At 57.3% G+C, this 14639-nt stretch overlaps 1 protein-coding gene across 4 annotated transcripts in view; it reads left to right on the forward strand.

Annotated features, from left to right (window-relative positions):
* Myh11 (myosin heavy chain 11) overlaps window positions 1-14639 on the forward strand; it is a 90601-nt gene that overhangs the window by 40914 nt on the left and 35048 nt on the right. For 2 of the 4 annotated variants that reach the window (XM_047533845.1, XM_047533843.1), the window contains exons 5-10: window positions 382-484; window positions 1932-1952; window positions 3756-3848; window positions 5183-5246; window positions 7715-7813; window positions 9177-9320. In XM_047533845.1, the coding sequence (XP_047389801.1) occupies window positions 382-484; window positions 1932-1952; window positions 3756-3848; window positions 5183-5246; window positions 7715-7813; window positions 9177-9320 (524 nt within the window). The remainder of the gene's footprint in view (window positions 1-381; window positions 485-1931; window positions 1953-3755; window positions 3849-5182; window positions 5247-7714; window positions 7814-9176; window positions 9321-14639) is intronic. The other 2 variants (XM_047533846.1, XM_047533844.1) reach the window with 1 other exon arrangement.

Below are 14639 nucleotides of genomic sequence, written 5' to 3' on the forward strand. Positions count from 1 at the left end.
AGAGGCCTGGCTAGCCACCCGGAGCTCAGGCGGGATCCCGAGGGTGAGGGGGCTTCGGCCTGCGCGGTGGCGGTGGGAGCCCAGCTCCGTCTCCTGGAAGGGCGCCGGCGGCCGTCAGGGCTGCCGTCTGGGGGGCCCTCCGGCCGGTCTCTGACGATGTGAAGAATCTGGGTTTGGACCTTCGTAGCAAAACTGTCTGTCTGAGCTCCTTCCGGCGTCCTCTGGGGTGGGCACACTTCCGGCCTAGGTCCTTGGGCGAGTCACAGCGGCTCTGGGAGCCGGGCTCCCTTGGGGCAGGCGGCGATGACCTCCGCGGTCTGCCTGGCTCACAGCGCCCAGGGAGGGGACCTGTTCCTGGGTCACAATTCCTGTGTCTTTCAGAGGCGAGTCTGGAGCCGGCAAAACAGAGAACACCAAGAAGGTCATCCAGTACCTGGCCGTGGTGGCCTCCTCCCACAAGGGCAAGAAGGACACCAGCATCACGGTGAGTGGCCGGCCCGGCAGGTGGCCACGCCTGACCCGGGTGTGACCTGGACGCTCTGAGCACGTGGGCCACGCCACTGCCCAGCCTGTAGCTCCCGACTGGAGTGTCCCAGCCTCGAGGGACAGAGCCCTCTCCCCTCCTCCGGGGTTTCCCACAGGACCACTCAGGGGCCGTGCTGTCCTCCTGCAGCAGGTGGCGTCCTGGGGGAACAGGGCATCCTGGCGTCCATCCACTCCCACAGCACCTGCCCCTCTGCCGTGATGACCACCCAGGTGCCCAGACGCTGGCCCACATTCCCTGGTGGGGAACACAATCCCACGACCAGGAGCCACTGCTTAGATGGTTCTCCCAAGTCCCCAGGACTGCGGCGCACCTTGGGCAGCTCCTTCCTCTGTGTCCTCGACCCCAGGGGAGGGGCTCTGGTCCAGGGCCCGTCAGTCCCTTGCTGTGTGACAGACCCTGCGGGGTGAGGCCAGGGCTGAGGTGCTGTCTTCGTGGTGACCGAGCTTCCAGTCAAGTGGAGACGGCGCCAAATCGGCCCGGGAGCCCCCGGACGGCACGGACCACTGGTGGGGGCCACGGCTCTGGACCGTCCTCCTCTCCACCCGCCCTGCCTGATCCCCCCCGGGAGGGGCCAGGCAGCAGGCCCTGAGTCGCCCCCACCCGTCTGACGGTCTGGGGACAAGAAGGTGGCAAGGCCGGCGTCACTGCTGCCTGCCATTTCAGATCTGTCGAGGCCCTTGAGGGGACTCTGGACATCACGGTGGCCAGCTTATCTGGAGGCCTTGGGTGGTGCTGTTGTAGCTTTGGGGACCCAAGGCCTGGCCTGTCAGCGCTGCCCCTGGCAAGCTGGTTCCCATCCAGGGTGCAGGAACCGATGGCCGGGGGCTTTGTGGAGGCTTCCTGAGGCCTGCCTCTGCCTTTGTGATAAAAACGAGAAGTGATGGTGATAATGACCGAGTTCACCGAGGACCTGCCCATCTCCTGCACATGTAGCACCTCTCAGGTGTGGTCTTGCTGGCTACCATTTTAAAGGGTCCACTGTGACCAATGTGGTGGCATGTGCTTATAATCCCCATGACTGAGGAGGCTGAGGCAGGAGGATGACAAGTTTGAGGCCATTTAGTGAGGCCCTAGGCACCTTAGTGACACCTCCTCTCAAAAAATAAAAAAGACTGGGGATTTGGCTCAGTGGCTAAGCGCCCTGGGTTCAATTGCTGCCATCTGAAAAGACAAGTCCACCATGGTCCCAGGAATCACAGCCGACCTTGGGAACATGAGGCCACTAGTGATCAGAGAGGGAGGGAAGTGAGTAGCAGGGAAGAGCCGAGGAGGAGGAGCTGCGCCATCTGGGGAGACAGGCTGTGGGGGCTGGACGCCCAGCAGGCCGGTGTCCTGCCCTTGAGTAACCCTGACCTTTGTTTCCTGCTGTGCTGTCTGACCGCAGCAAGGCCCGTCTTTTGCCTACGTGAGTAACCGAGAGTGTTCCCCTGGCCCGGTGTGTGCGGGCGGCACGGAGTGGACTTAGATCTGCATGCCCCTCTCGCACCCACGAGCCCCCACCCCGTCAGCAAGCGCCCCGGCTCCCGTCCCGGGGCGTCGGAGGCCAGGTGCCGAGTGAGGTCCGCAGCTGTGCGGGCCCCAGGTGGATCCCAGCGCCCCGAGCCCCTCCTGCCCACCAACCTGCCCAGCCCCAGAACCCTGACCGGCTGACCCCGAGTCGGCCCTCCCGTCGGGTTGAGCATCTAGGACTGCGGCCCAGGCTCCCGGCTTGACCGACCGTCGACGCTCGGCTGCGGCACGCCTCCCGCCCCGCCCCTCCCACCCCGCCCCTTGCACTGTGTGCCCACGCATGCGTGTGCGGTGTGCTGTCCTCTGCATGCTGGCGCTGGCCAGGCTCGCGGCGCAATGGCTTCGGTGGCGGGTAAGGCCCCAGCTACGCCACGCGCGACCTGTCCTGCTCGACCTCTGCCTGTGGGAACTCATTTCTAACATGGAGCTTGGGCGACTGGCAGGTGGGTCAGGGGCCTTGCGTGGCATCAGCAGGAGCACACTCCATCCGTGTTAGACAGGGGCATCGGGGTGGTGGCAGGCAGGAGAGTCGGGATTCTTCCTCCAGATGGGCTCCTGTGTGACCTTGGCTGAGTCGCTTACCTGTTCTGGCCATAGTCTCACAGTGCACCAGATGAGGCCCCGAGTTAAAGCTCTCCTCCAGGACCCCCCTCTCCCTCTGCTGGGTCCTCACTTGGGGTGGGCATGGAACCCCAGGTTAGTGAGCAGAAGTGACTCCTAAGAAAATCCGTGGTGCCCTCGTCAGTATCCGCGGTCGGGGCAATCCCGCTCACCGGGCGCCCGGAGCTTCCCAGGCTGAGGCTTCCGCTCCTCTTACTCTGGGCGCTGCAGAGGAGGAGGGCATGCGGATAAAGGCCCGGAGGGATAAGCAGCAGCTTCCGTCCTGTCCCCAGGAGCAGCTCCTCAGCAGGCGGCAGAACTCTGTGCCTGTTGTGTCCCTGCTGGGTGCCTCCCAACGTCTTGCTAGCCAGGCCTGCTGCCTGGGAGGACAGGCAGCTAGGACCCCAGAGCCACGCTGGGACGGGGAGCTGGTGCCAGGCTGCAGTGCCCCCGGGGCCGGGCAGACCAGCGCCTCTGCTTCCTCTGCATGACTCAGCCGTTTGGCCTTCCTGCCTCACCTGAGCGCTGTGCACAGGAGCCCCGCAGAGGGCTCTGCGGGCTGGATAGGTCTCAGCTGCGTTTAACCCCGCGAATGGAGGGCAGGCAACAGCTTTGTTCTGCAGTGGGTTGAAAGGATTCCTGGTGGGGTTTGCCCCTCCCTTACCTTCATCTTCCATTGGAGATGTCAGAAAACCCGTCCTGACCAAGCAAACATCAAAACTTCATCTTAATGCAATCAGAAGGCTCCTAGGGAATTAGCTTGACCACGTACAGCAGAGTGGGTTGGGCACTGCACAACTCCAGGGGCACCATTTACTAGGATGTAAATGTCATCCCTGGTGTTATGCAGTGTGATGGTTTTCAGTGACAATGACATTGCCTAGATGACAGGCACTTGTCTTTGAAAAAGTAGCCTTTATAGGAAACGGCAGTCCTAGCTATCAGAGAGCTCTTCTGAAATCCTCAGGGTCTGAGAGGAGGTAGGGGATTGGAGAGAACCTTTGTGTCAAGGGCAGAGTTTGGTGGCGACATCTACCTCAGGCCAAACCATCAGGACCCAGGTCGCTTTCTCCAATAACTAAATACAAATGAATTCTAGGGAGAGCTGGAAAAGCAGCTTCTACAAGCAAACCCGATTCTGGAGGCTTTTGGCAATGCCAAGACGGTCAAGAACGACAACTCCTCACGATTCGTAAGTAGCAAAGCCCCATGGGTTTTCTGGAAAATGTTCGGGTCCCCTGGTGTCACCTCCTGCTGAGACAACAGAGCACAGGCACGCAGGGGAATCTGGGCCCCGGTGTAGGGTGCCTCAGCAGCTTCTCCACGCAGTCTCTCATTTGCTCGCTCGCTCAGTAACTGTTCATTGAGCATCTACCACGGATGAGGCACATTTGACATTCATAATCCATTTACTATTGACTGAGCACCTACTATGTGCTCGATACTCATCTCCAACACTCATTTATTCTTCAAAACATGCATTGAGCTCATGGACATATATCCTTCACCACTTATTTAGCACCTATTGTGTACGGTGATTCTGGGAGGCATCTTTTTTTTACTTTTCATTTGCTGAGTCAATTTATATGAAGCACCTACTGGATACCAGGCACTGAACCAGGTTCACAGAATCATGGTGAAGAGTTGAGACGTGGTTCCAGCTTTCACTAAGCCCATGTCCTGGTTGGGGAGCCGACAGTCCATGAGGCAGGAGGTGCCACCGCCCACACATGCTTCCCGAGGCTCCGACGGTCTCCCCTTTTTCACTGGAGTCTAACGGGTGGGAGAGCTCGGGAGGTGGGTGGTTGGTGACACGTGGGCCAACATTGTTTTATTGTACAGAAGAAGCAAAGGCCTCCGTAGGAAAGTCCCGAAGATCTGAGTCAGGAGAGGCCGAGGGTGGGCTGCACCTGGCTCCTGGAAGCGGGAGCCTCTGCTGGCTCCTGGGCACCTCTGGGAACTGTCACTCACGGGCGGGCCTCGGGAAACCGCAGACGCGCGCTCTGCCCGCCCAGAGCTGATCTGCGCGCATCTCTGTGCCTGTTCGCACAGTGCTCGGTCCGGTGAACCCGTTCTTATGACTCGTGCAATGTCCCCTTTCCTGGCCTGAGGTCAGGTTAAGAGCGAAGACGGACGGCCTGCCTCCCCCGTCAGGTTAACACGGGCTGCAGGTGCCCGTGTGAGGAGGGAGCAGTCGACTTGGCGGAAAGGCTGGGGTGGAGGCCCGCCCTTGGCCTTGGCTCTGCCTGTCGCCTGCTCAGCCCATTTCCCCACATTTGACCTGGTGTGGCCGCGATGGACTCGAGTCCTTGCGAGAGCCGGATGATGTTGACCCTGGGCCTGTCCGACTCGCTCGGTCCCCGCAAGGCTGGGACCACCCCCGCTCGGCGGGCGCGGGTTCCTTCCGACGGGCTGCCCTCCTGGAGGCCCTGAGCGTTTGCGAGGGTCGAGGGTCGGCCCAGCGCCCCCAGGAGGCTCCCTGGCATCTCGCTCCCTCTGGCAGCGAACCCCGTTTTCCTGTTCCAGGGCAAGTTCATCCGCATCAACTTCGACGTGACCGGATACATCGTGGGAGCCAACATCGAGACCTGTATCCTTCCGCCCGGCCGGGCACGTGCGGGGAACCCCGCCCCTCGCGTGCTCTTGAGCTTCCAGAACACTCCGGCCGTGTCTGCTTTCCGCAGCCGCAGGCCTTGTTGTATCGGGCGGTGCGAATGCGGACCTGGGTTGGAACCCCAGGCAGCCGGTGCTTGGTTCTGGGTGAACCTCCGCGGCTGGGCGACCTTGTCCACCCGCCTCTGTGCCCGGCAGTGCAGTGGCGTCGCAGGTGCTTGCCTGGCGCAGACACGGTGCACCGACTCTCGAAAGCTCTCGGCACCCACCTGGGACAGAGGCGCTGGTCAGGCGCCCTGTCGTGTGATCTGTGGCCAAACATGACCCCTTGTCCCTGCGGTGGGTCTGCGACCAGCCGCCCTCCGCAGGTAGGACCCCTGTGCAGAAAGGCACGTGCGGCCTCTCGTCCTGGGGTCTGGATGGTGAAGGGGAGCCGAGTGGGAGATGGCTGGTCTCAGGGGTCTACAACCCCAGAAGCAGCCCAGGCAGCCCTTGGGCTCAAGGTGCCAGGTTGACAGCAGAGCAGGAGCCTGGCGGCGGGACCCGGGGGAATTTCAGCTGCGTTTGGTGCCCTGGAAAAGAGGGCTAGCTGAGGAGTGGTCCTGGCCTGAGTCCAGTTCTCAGCTCAGCCCTGTTGGCTGTGGGGCTCTGGGCAAGTTACTTAGCCTCTCTGAGTTTCTGCCCTCATAGTGCTCCCTGTATGATGGGGTGGTACCCGCTTCCCCTCTGGAGTATGGCAGTGGTTAAATGAGATGATGTGGGTGGCCGGTGGCATGCAGCTTGGCGGGAGCCATACCTGGTGGCTGTCGTGTTACTGACCTAACCTTTGTGTTACCTATTGAAATCTGCCGAGGTTTTCCCCAGAAGATGGACATTCGTGTACTGATCTCTAAAAACAAAATCTCGATTCATCTGGAGAAGCACCCAGCAAATTGTAGCTCCTTAAACCCAAGTGTGAGGACCAGGCTCCTTGGGCAGGGCGGCCAGGCCCCCTTCCAAACAACAGGCTGAGCCTCGACACCCAAGGAGCCAGGGAGGTCGCTTCTCTGTCCCCAGTGCCACTAGATCAGTGGTGTGGTCCCTTCCCGGTCACGCCAGGTCATGCACACGGCTCTGCCCTCCGGCCTGTGGTCATGGGCAGGTTCCCAGACGCTCCTGTGCAGCTCCAGATCCAGGGGTCTCTGAGATTAGGAACTCGGCCACCAGAGGCTGCTGATGGCCTCTTTCTCCCCCTGAGGACAAGGCCGGTGTGTTCTGCAGCAGTACCCTGGCTGCTCCAGGGTGTGAGGGTGGCACGTGAGGTTTATGGCAGGTGCACAGTGCTCTGTGCTCTCCTGGCCCGAGGGTTGGGCGGCACATACTGAGCTCCCTCCTGGGCCCTTGGCACGTAGTATCTCATTTAATTCTGATCCTGCTCTGGGAAGAGGGGTTGGTGCCTGTTTGGGGTGACTCTACTCACGTCCTGGGCCCCCGCCGGGTTCCTAGTGAGCGAGGGTTGGGGACGCGTGGTGGGCAAGTGGAATTTAGACCCAGGTCTTCCGGGAACAGCTTCCAAGCTTGCTTTCCAGGAACCAGAGCCCAGCCCACCCACCATCCTCAGAAACCTTTGAGACCAGATGTCCTCTGCTGGTTAAGAACCCTCCCTAACTGTCCAGGGACTGCAAGCCAGCCCACCTAGCCAGGAGGCCGGGCCTCAGCCGCTCCAGAGCTGGGGTTCTGGGGTTCTGGGGTCCTGGGGACCCTTCTCTATGGCGTCAGTTGGCCTGGCCTCCACCGGCCTCCCCCAGCCCAGCTCTCCTGAGACTCACCGTGGGGCCTGTTGACAGCCCCCTCCATCCCCTCAGGCCCCCTCTTTGGAACGGGCTGTGGAGGACAGCATGGCTGTGTGTCCCGGGACATGGCTGGTCTCTGGGAGCCTTGGTGTCCTTACCTCCCTCGGGGAGCTGGGGAGGCTCAGCTGAGGACGCGGGGACATGCAGGTTCTATGTTGAGGGGTCCTCACCTTCACTCTGCGACGTCTGAAGACACCCCGGGGTGCTGGGGACACGCAGCCCTGAAGACGGCTGGTCACAAGTGGCACGGCTGGTGGCGTTGGGAAGCATCTCGTCCCAGGTCCCTGCCACCAGCTCGCCACCTCAGCCCTCCATCTGGAACATTCTATCCCCATCTTTTTCTGCTTTTCCTTTTCTTTCTGTCTCCCTTGCCTCTTTCTGGGCCTGGCATCTGCCAGCAGCTCCCAATCGTCTCGCTGGTCCCCAGGGCCGATGGCCAGAGAACTGGGCGGTCAGCCTGCCCAGTCCGAGCCCTCCAGAGCTGTCCAGGGAGCCTCGTCCTGGCCCGGTCATGGTCCCGGCCAGCGGCACACGGGACGGGGAGGGGAGGGGCTGGGTTCTGTGAGCAGGACCCCCGCAGTGTCCCCAGGACCCTTGACTCCTCCTACACCAGATCTGCTGGAGAAGTCGCGGGCCATTCGCCAGGCCAGAGAGGAGAGGACCTTCCACATCTTCTACTACCTGATCGCTGGGGCCAAGGACAAGATGAAAAGTGAGTCCCTCACCACGACCGTGGCCGGCGCTTGGCCCGGCCTCAGGGCTCGGGTGGGTGACTGGCTGGTCAGAGAGAGGACCCCTTTGGGTGCAGACGGGCAGCCCCTCACCTTCCTGGAGAGACGGAGGCTTTTGCTCAGTCATTCTTGTTTACTGAGCACCTACTGTGTGCCTCAGTGGACGGCGACCACAGTTAGACATCAGACCTTTACCCAAGTCCAGTGAGATGCAGCCCGTGCCTCCAAGGCCAGCGGAAGAGAGCGCCACCTCGCTCGGCTGATGACCTTCCCAAGTATTTAAGACGTATTCTGATTTCGTGAGGAGTTTAGACAGTGGAGTTAAGGACTCTTTGTTACCTATGACCCAAAAGCGACTTTGAATCAGCCTTTGTAGGACAGAGGTCACCAGACTTTCTGGAAAAGGCCAGAGTCAATCTTGCAGCTTTGCTGGCCGTGTGGTTCATGTCGCAGCTGGCCAGCTCCGCCAGCGCCCCGCAGTCACAGCCATCAGCGGGACCTAGACCTGGCGGCTGGCCGCGTTTCCTTGGAAGTTTATTTGCAGACACAGGCCGTGCTGAGGTTTGCTGGCCTCCGTGGTAGGGAAATGACTTTTTCACGTGAACGTGACCTGCCTCATGCCGGATTCCAGCAGGTGTGCAGTGTGCGGTTGTGTGGATCGTGCGGTCCTCCGCTCACTTGGAGGGACACACAGCTAAGGGGGCAGACAGACAGTGGCGTCTACCTCCTGGTAATAGGTTTAAGTCCAGAATTCCAGGAGAACGACGCCAGCTTTGCTTCCCGTCGGCGTGGGGCCCAGAGCCAGCTGCTGGGGTTAGGAACGTGAGGGACCCACGAGTGCTCACCCCGGCGGGGTGGAGGTACTGCCCAGCCCCGTGGCCGGGTGGCGTGACCCGTGGCTCTGCCTGGCCGCGTGGCCTTCTGCGGCCTCTGCGTGGGGTGGAGCAGCCCTGGGTGACAGGGCGCTGAGCGATGCCCCACCCCAGCGAGGGTGTGGATCCACACTCGGTGGCCGCGGGTGGCCCCACGAGGTGTGCAGGAGCCTCTGGCCTCGGCTGGGCGCCAAAGGCAGCAGCAGATGGGCTGGACTTGGGCTCCCGCTCTGCGCACCAGCTCCGGTCCTCCAGGATTGGGCATGGACCAGGCCAGCGATGACAGTCCCTGGGGCCACTTCTTCCCCATGACAGAACTGGAGAGGCAGGGCACAGTCCCCCCGCTGTGTGCGTCTGGCGGTGGCTGGGGAGGCCTCTACTGATGACGTCTCAGCCTTGAGAAAGTCGTGCGCACGGCTGAGACCCTGGCCGGGGCCTCTCTCGTGCTGCCCGCTTGCCCCTGTCCTTCCAGGTGACCTGCTCTTGGAGGGCTTCAACAACTACACGTTTCTGTCCAATGGCTTCGTGCCCATCCCAGCCGCCCAGGATGACGAGATGTTCCAGGAGACGCTGGAGGCCATGTCCATCATGGGCTTCAACGAAGAGGAGCAGCTGGGTAGGCCTCGCGGCCAGGGGCCTGGGGCCCACTGAGCTCATTAGGGACTGTGGTCAGGGTGGACCCCTGCTCGCCGAATTCCCCGCCTCCCGGGGAGAAGGAATTCTGCTTGTGCTTTGCTAGTGTTCTAGAAAGCCAGCTGCCAGACTTCAGGTTCCCCACTCGCAAGTGACCCGGGCTGGCCTAAGTAAGGCTGCTACCCTCAGGCGTGGCAGGATTTAGGGACGCAGAAGATTCTTCTAGAACCTGGGTCCTCGTCCTCTGTCACCGACGATATTGTCTCTATGTAGACAGCAGCCAGGCTACATCCCAGCCCCGACCCTGGGGGCCTGTGTCCAAGGAGCAGGTGGATCTCCTGCTCGAGTCCCTGACTGGGATCTGTTGACTGGTTGGTGGTCTAGGCTGAGCTCCATTCCCGAGCTCCTCATGATGGCAGGGGCATGGAACGTTCTGGAAGGGGCAGGTGATGGTGTCTGAGAAGGGTTCCTGGGCCACAGATGGAGATGCCAGCCTCGCTAGGAACAGGGGCACGGTGGACAGGGCAGGATTCCCAGAGCTCTGGTGAGACACCCTGTGGACCAGGGTCGCCAACCAAAGGCCAGGAAGCACTTTGGGCCTGAGAACAGGACGGCTCCAAGTCTTGGTCTGAGGCTGTGCCTCCGGAAACATTTTCCTTCTGGGGCGGACGTGCCCCAGTGTCCAGGGTCAGTCTCTTCTGGAAACCCGAGGGCAGGATGGTGGAAAGTCTCCCTCTTCCCACGCCCCGCAGATCCCCAGAATGTCGCTAATGGCTGAAAGGCGGTGACGGGGAGGGCCACTCCTCTGAGATAACCTGAGTCCAGAAAGAAGGTCCCCAGGCTCGGCTGATGAGCGGATGCCGTTGGTGGCTTCTGGCCAGGGTCCCTGGCAGAGTCCAGCACCGTGACCTCCCCAAGCGTGATTCATGTTATTTGGGACATGGGTCAGTTTTGCTTCTGATCTTGCTTTTTAAAAACATAAATAGTGATTAAATGCTCACTTTGTACCAGAAATTTGCTAATTCCTTTTCTTCCTCCTCAAGGCACCAGTTTAGTGTACTTTACTTAAATAGTAAAAAATTGGGACAAACTAAAACATTGATCCATAAATGATTTATTAGATCTTTGCCTGTCCTTGTGAAGGAAAACTAATGGGGCAATTTAAGTTGCCTTGGAAAAATGCAATTCCTCTGTGGAAATGCTTACAGTGTATTTAAAGTGAAGACATCAGGTGACAAGTGTATGAAGTGCTCTATGTGCATCATTTAATATCGTGACAACCCGGTGAGGCAGCTGTTGTTATCCTCCATTTGTCAGTGGGGAAACCAAGAAACAGAGAGGTGAAGACACTTCCCAAGGACACACAGCAAGTTGCTGGTGGAGCTGGGGCTTACTTTTGGGACTTTGGAATTCCAAAACCCCCACTTTTGTCTTGGGAAGGGATTTTTTATCCTTTAAAATTCTGTAAAGCTGTGTTAGGACCTGGTGGAAATAGGCTGGAAGGATCCTGGTGTATTCTAGACATGGACCCCACTGCTGGGTGGTAGGTGATGCCGAGCACTAATCCGAGACTGTTCTCTTCTCTACCCCTTTCAGTTCTTCTGACAGTTTTCAAAGACAGAGTGGCAGTCTGGTGCATAGTAGGTCTTCAGCTCCTCTTGGTAGTCCGCCTTTGAACTGCAGAGGGCCAACCCCAGGCCAGCTTCTGCCCACATTTTGACAGTATGATTTGTTTTCCTAGTATTTTTATCGTTGTCCTCTACTTCTGGCAAACGAGGCTGATGGTTTTACTTAAGGTGAAGTTTCCTAATAAAATAAGCGTAAGGAAATCAAAGTGAATTTAAAGAAGAAAGTTAAGTCAATAATGGAGCAGACAGTGCCCAGAGCAAGGTCAAGATGATGGCAAGCAATGACCTGTGGCCAGGACCCGAGCCTCTGTGGTCAGCATCCGCATCTGTGCATGGACCCCCCCAGGGTGCAGAGATTGGTGGCCCAACCTCAGCCGTCTGACCTGATGCTGCTTCCTGTTTTGTCTGCATTATCGTCATTCCATCTGTATTATTTTTATGGATAGGGTCGATTTCTATGGCCCTATTCACGCTGGTCTTTGTCATAAACAATAACGTCTATAAAATCACTAATTTGTACCCTAGTTGTACTGATTCTAATAAATTCCTAATTACTAAGGTTGTTTTTAAAGTTCGACCAGGTGTGGTGGTGCTTACCTGTCATCCCAGCCATTCAGGAGGCTGAGGCAGGAGGATCACAAGTTCAAAGCCAGCCCAGGCACCTTAGACCTTCAGCGGTTTAGCGGGGCCCTATCTCAAAATTAAAAAATAAGGGGCTGAGATAGCTCAGTCGGTAGAGTGCTTGCCTTGCAAGCATAAGGCCCTGGGTTCGATCCCCAGTACCCCCAAAAAACATAAATAAATAAAATAAAAAGGGCTAGAGATGTGGCTCAGTGGTCAAGTGCTCCTGGGTTCCACTTGACTAAGATCACCTGTCCGTTTACCCCTGACTGTGCACACGCCTCCTGCCAGCAGTAATGAGGAGTATGGTTTCCCAGGTCCCTGTGATCCGTTTCTGCCAGCTTGGTGGCTAGATCTATGGGAATGTATTCTCCAATAGTTCTGAAGCCAGAGGGCCGAGACCAGGCTGTGGGCAGGGTTGGTTCCCCCTGGGGTTCCGCAAGAGGATCCGCCTGCCTCTCTCCAAATCCCAGCCATGGCCAGAGCTCCTGAGTGTCGTTGGCTCATAGCTGCTGGCCCTTCACGTGGCTGCTTCTCTGTGTCCCCGCTTCTGTCTAAAGACGCTTGACACTGGATGTAGGGCCAACCAGGTAATTTGAGTTGATCTTGCCCTGAGACTGGTTACCTTTTTAAATTTGCAAAGATTCTTTTTCTTTTTTTTTTTTTTATTATGTATATATATTTTTAGTTGTCAATGGCTCTTTTAAAAAAATTATTTATTCATATGTGGTGCTGAGAGTTGAACCCAGGGCCTCGCACATGGCAGGCAAGTGCTCTACCACCAAGCCACAACTCCGGCCCCCAAGGTTCTTTTTCAAATAAGGCCATTGTCATAGGTTCCAGGCGTCCACATTCAGTGGTGGCTGGCATCATCCAGCGCCCCTGGGCCAGGCCCCTTGCCGGCCTCCCCTCCCTTCATGTCAGCTCCATGAAGTGGTGACTACCACCGATGCTCCCTTTTGCAGACAGGGAAACTGAGGCTCCGTGAGGCGAAGCTGGGATTTGAACCCAGGACTGTCTGGATGCCAGCCTCCGCCTCCTCCCTCCTGGTGGGGCCCCGTTCCTGTCCACGAGCTCTTTCCGTTCATGTCTGGGGCCTGGGTTAGCTCACCACTCTTTGGTCGCTTCTGTGATCACATTAACTATGTCAGAAAATGCAAATGGGCAGCTCCTGAGCCTACAGGAGAGAGAGAATTTGGCCACCTGCAAAACTAATTTTAATTGGTTTCCAATATTAAAATGTGGGATTTTATGTAAAAATATGAGTTTGTATCATCTTTGGAAAAAGCAGAAGTTCTGGCAACACCTGGCTTGTCCCCCGGGGGCAACAGTAGCACTGTCTCTGCCCCCTTCGGGTGGGGATATGCCCCCTGCCAGTCCCCATCAGCCCCCTCTGTCCATTTAGCCCAGTTCTGCTCCAAGGGTGAGGTCCCCCCACCAGGGGACTTTTTGGCAGTCTCTGGAGACACCTTGCTCATCCCAACTCTGGAAGTGGTCCCTGCTGTCATCTAGTGGTTAAAGTCCAGGGGTGCCGTACACTCGTCCTTCCAGGGTGCCCAGGAAGCAGCCTAAACCAAGACTGCTCTAGACCCAAATTTCAGTGATGCCGAGGGGAAGAAGCCCGGGGTCAGATGGCTCTCCTGGCCCTGTAGCCACTCCAACAAGTTCTGGTTCAGAGTGGCACTTTAAGAACCATGGCTGCGGCGCTTGGGAGTTGACACAGCCCCTTTCATAGGCGGTGTTGTGGAAAGAGCCGGTCAACAGCAGCTTTGTTCACGTAGGGAGTCTCGGCAGCAGTGCCTGGGGCGGCCGGGTGAGTGGCCAGCAGCTGGATCTCCCTCCCGCTGCGCTGGGCCTGGCCCCTGTGGTGTGAGGATGGTTGCTATCAAGGGCCTTGTGACCCTTGGTTTGGCCTCAGGAACTAGAGGAGGCTGGCCTCTCTAGACTTCATTCCTGGAACACAGCGACTTTTTAGAATCCAGAACTCTTGGTGACTTACTCCCAAGTTCAGCTAAGACAAGCATTTGCTTTAATCAGTTATCCATCTTCCACCCATCCCTCCATCCTGCCCCATCCATCTGTCCTCCATTCAACCTTCAAACATTCATTATCATCCATCCATCACTCCATTCTCCATCTACCCATCCTTCATCTATCATCCATCTTCCATTCTCCATCCATCTACCCATCCTTCATCTATCCATCATCTTCCATCCATCCATCCATCCTCCCTCCATCCGTTTTTCTCTATCCATCCTCCATCACCCTTCCTTCTTTCCATCCACCATCCTCCATTCTCTATCCTTCCATCACTCCAGTCTCCATCTATTCCTTTATCTACCTATCATCTTCCATCCATCCTCCATCTGTCCATCTGTCCATCCACCATTCATCCTTTCCATTCTCCATCTATCCATTCTTCATCAACTAATCTTCCATCCTCTGTCCATCCATCTGCCATCCATCATTCCATCCATCACTCCATTCTTCTCCATCTGCCCATTCTTCATCCACTCATCTTCCATCTATCATCTTCCATCCATCCATCCATCCATACATCACTCCATTCTCCATCCTGCATGCATCTTATCTGTCATGCCTTCTTCCTTCCCTCGCCATGTGTGTCTGGATCCTGGAATACTAAGCTTGGGAATACTAAGATGTTCAGGGCACACCCCCACCTAACAAAAACTCATAGTCCTGAACAGATTTCCATTGCAGAAACCATTTTCACAGTAACATGTGGGGTCCCAAGAGTTCCGAGTATTCCAGGAACACAGTGTGTCTGTCTGAAGCTACTAGATAATAAGTGGGAAAAATTTTCCACCTTCTTCATCTTAATTTAAGCATCTTTTACATCCAGTGGAGTATGTTAAGCATAGGTTTTTAAAAAACACTTTTATTAGTATATGAAATAGATTTAGAAATCATGTCTGTCCTAAATGTACTGTTCATTGAAATTCCATGAACTGGATATAGCTGCCAAACTAGCAACTCTTTTAAGCTGGACACCACACAAGCCCCTCCAAAGCTCCCTTCCAGCAGCTTCCCCT

This window comes from Sciurus carolinensis, chromosome 18 (assembly GCF_902686445.1).
Source record: "Sciurus carolinensis chromosome 18, mSciCar1.2, whole genome shotgun sequence".
NCBI classification, from domain to species: domain Eukaryota; kingdom Metazoa; phylum Chordata; class Mammalia; order Rodentia; family Sciuridae; genus Sciurus; species Sciurus carolinensis.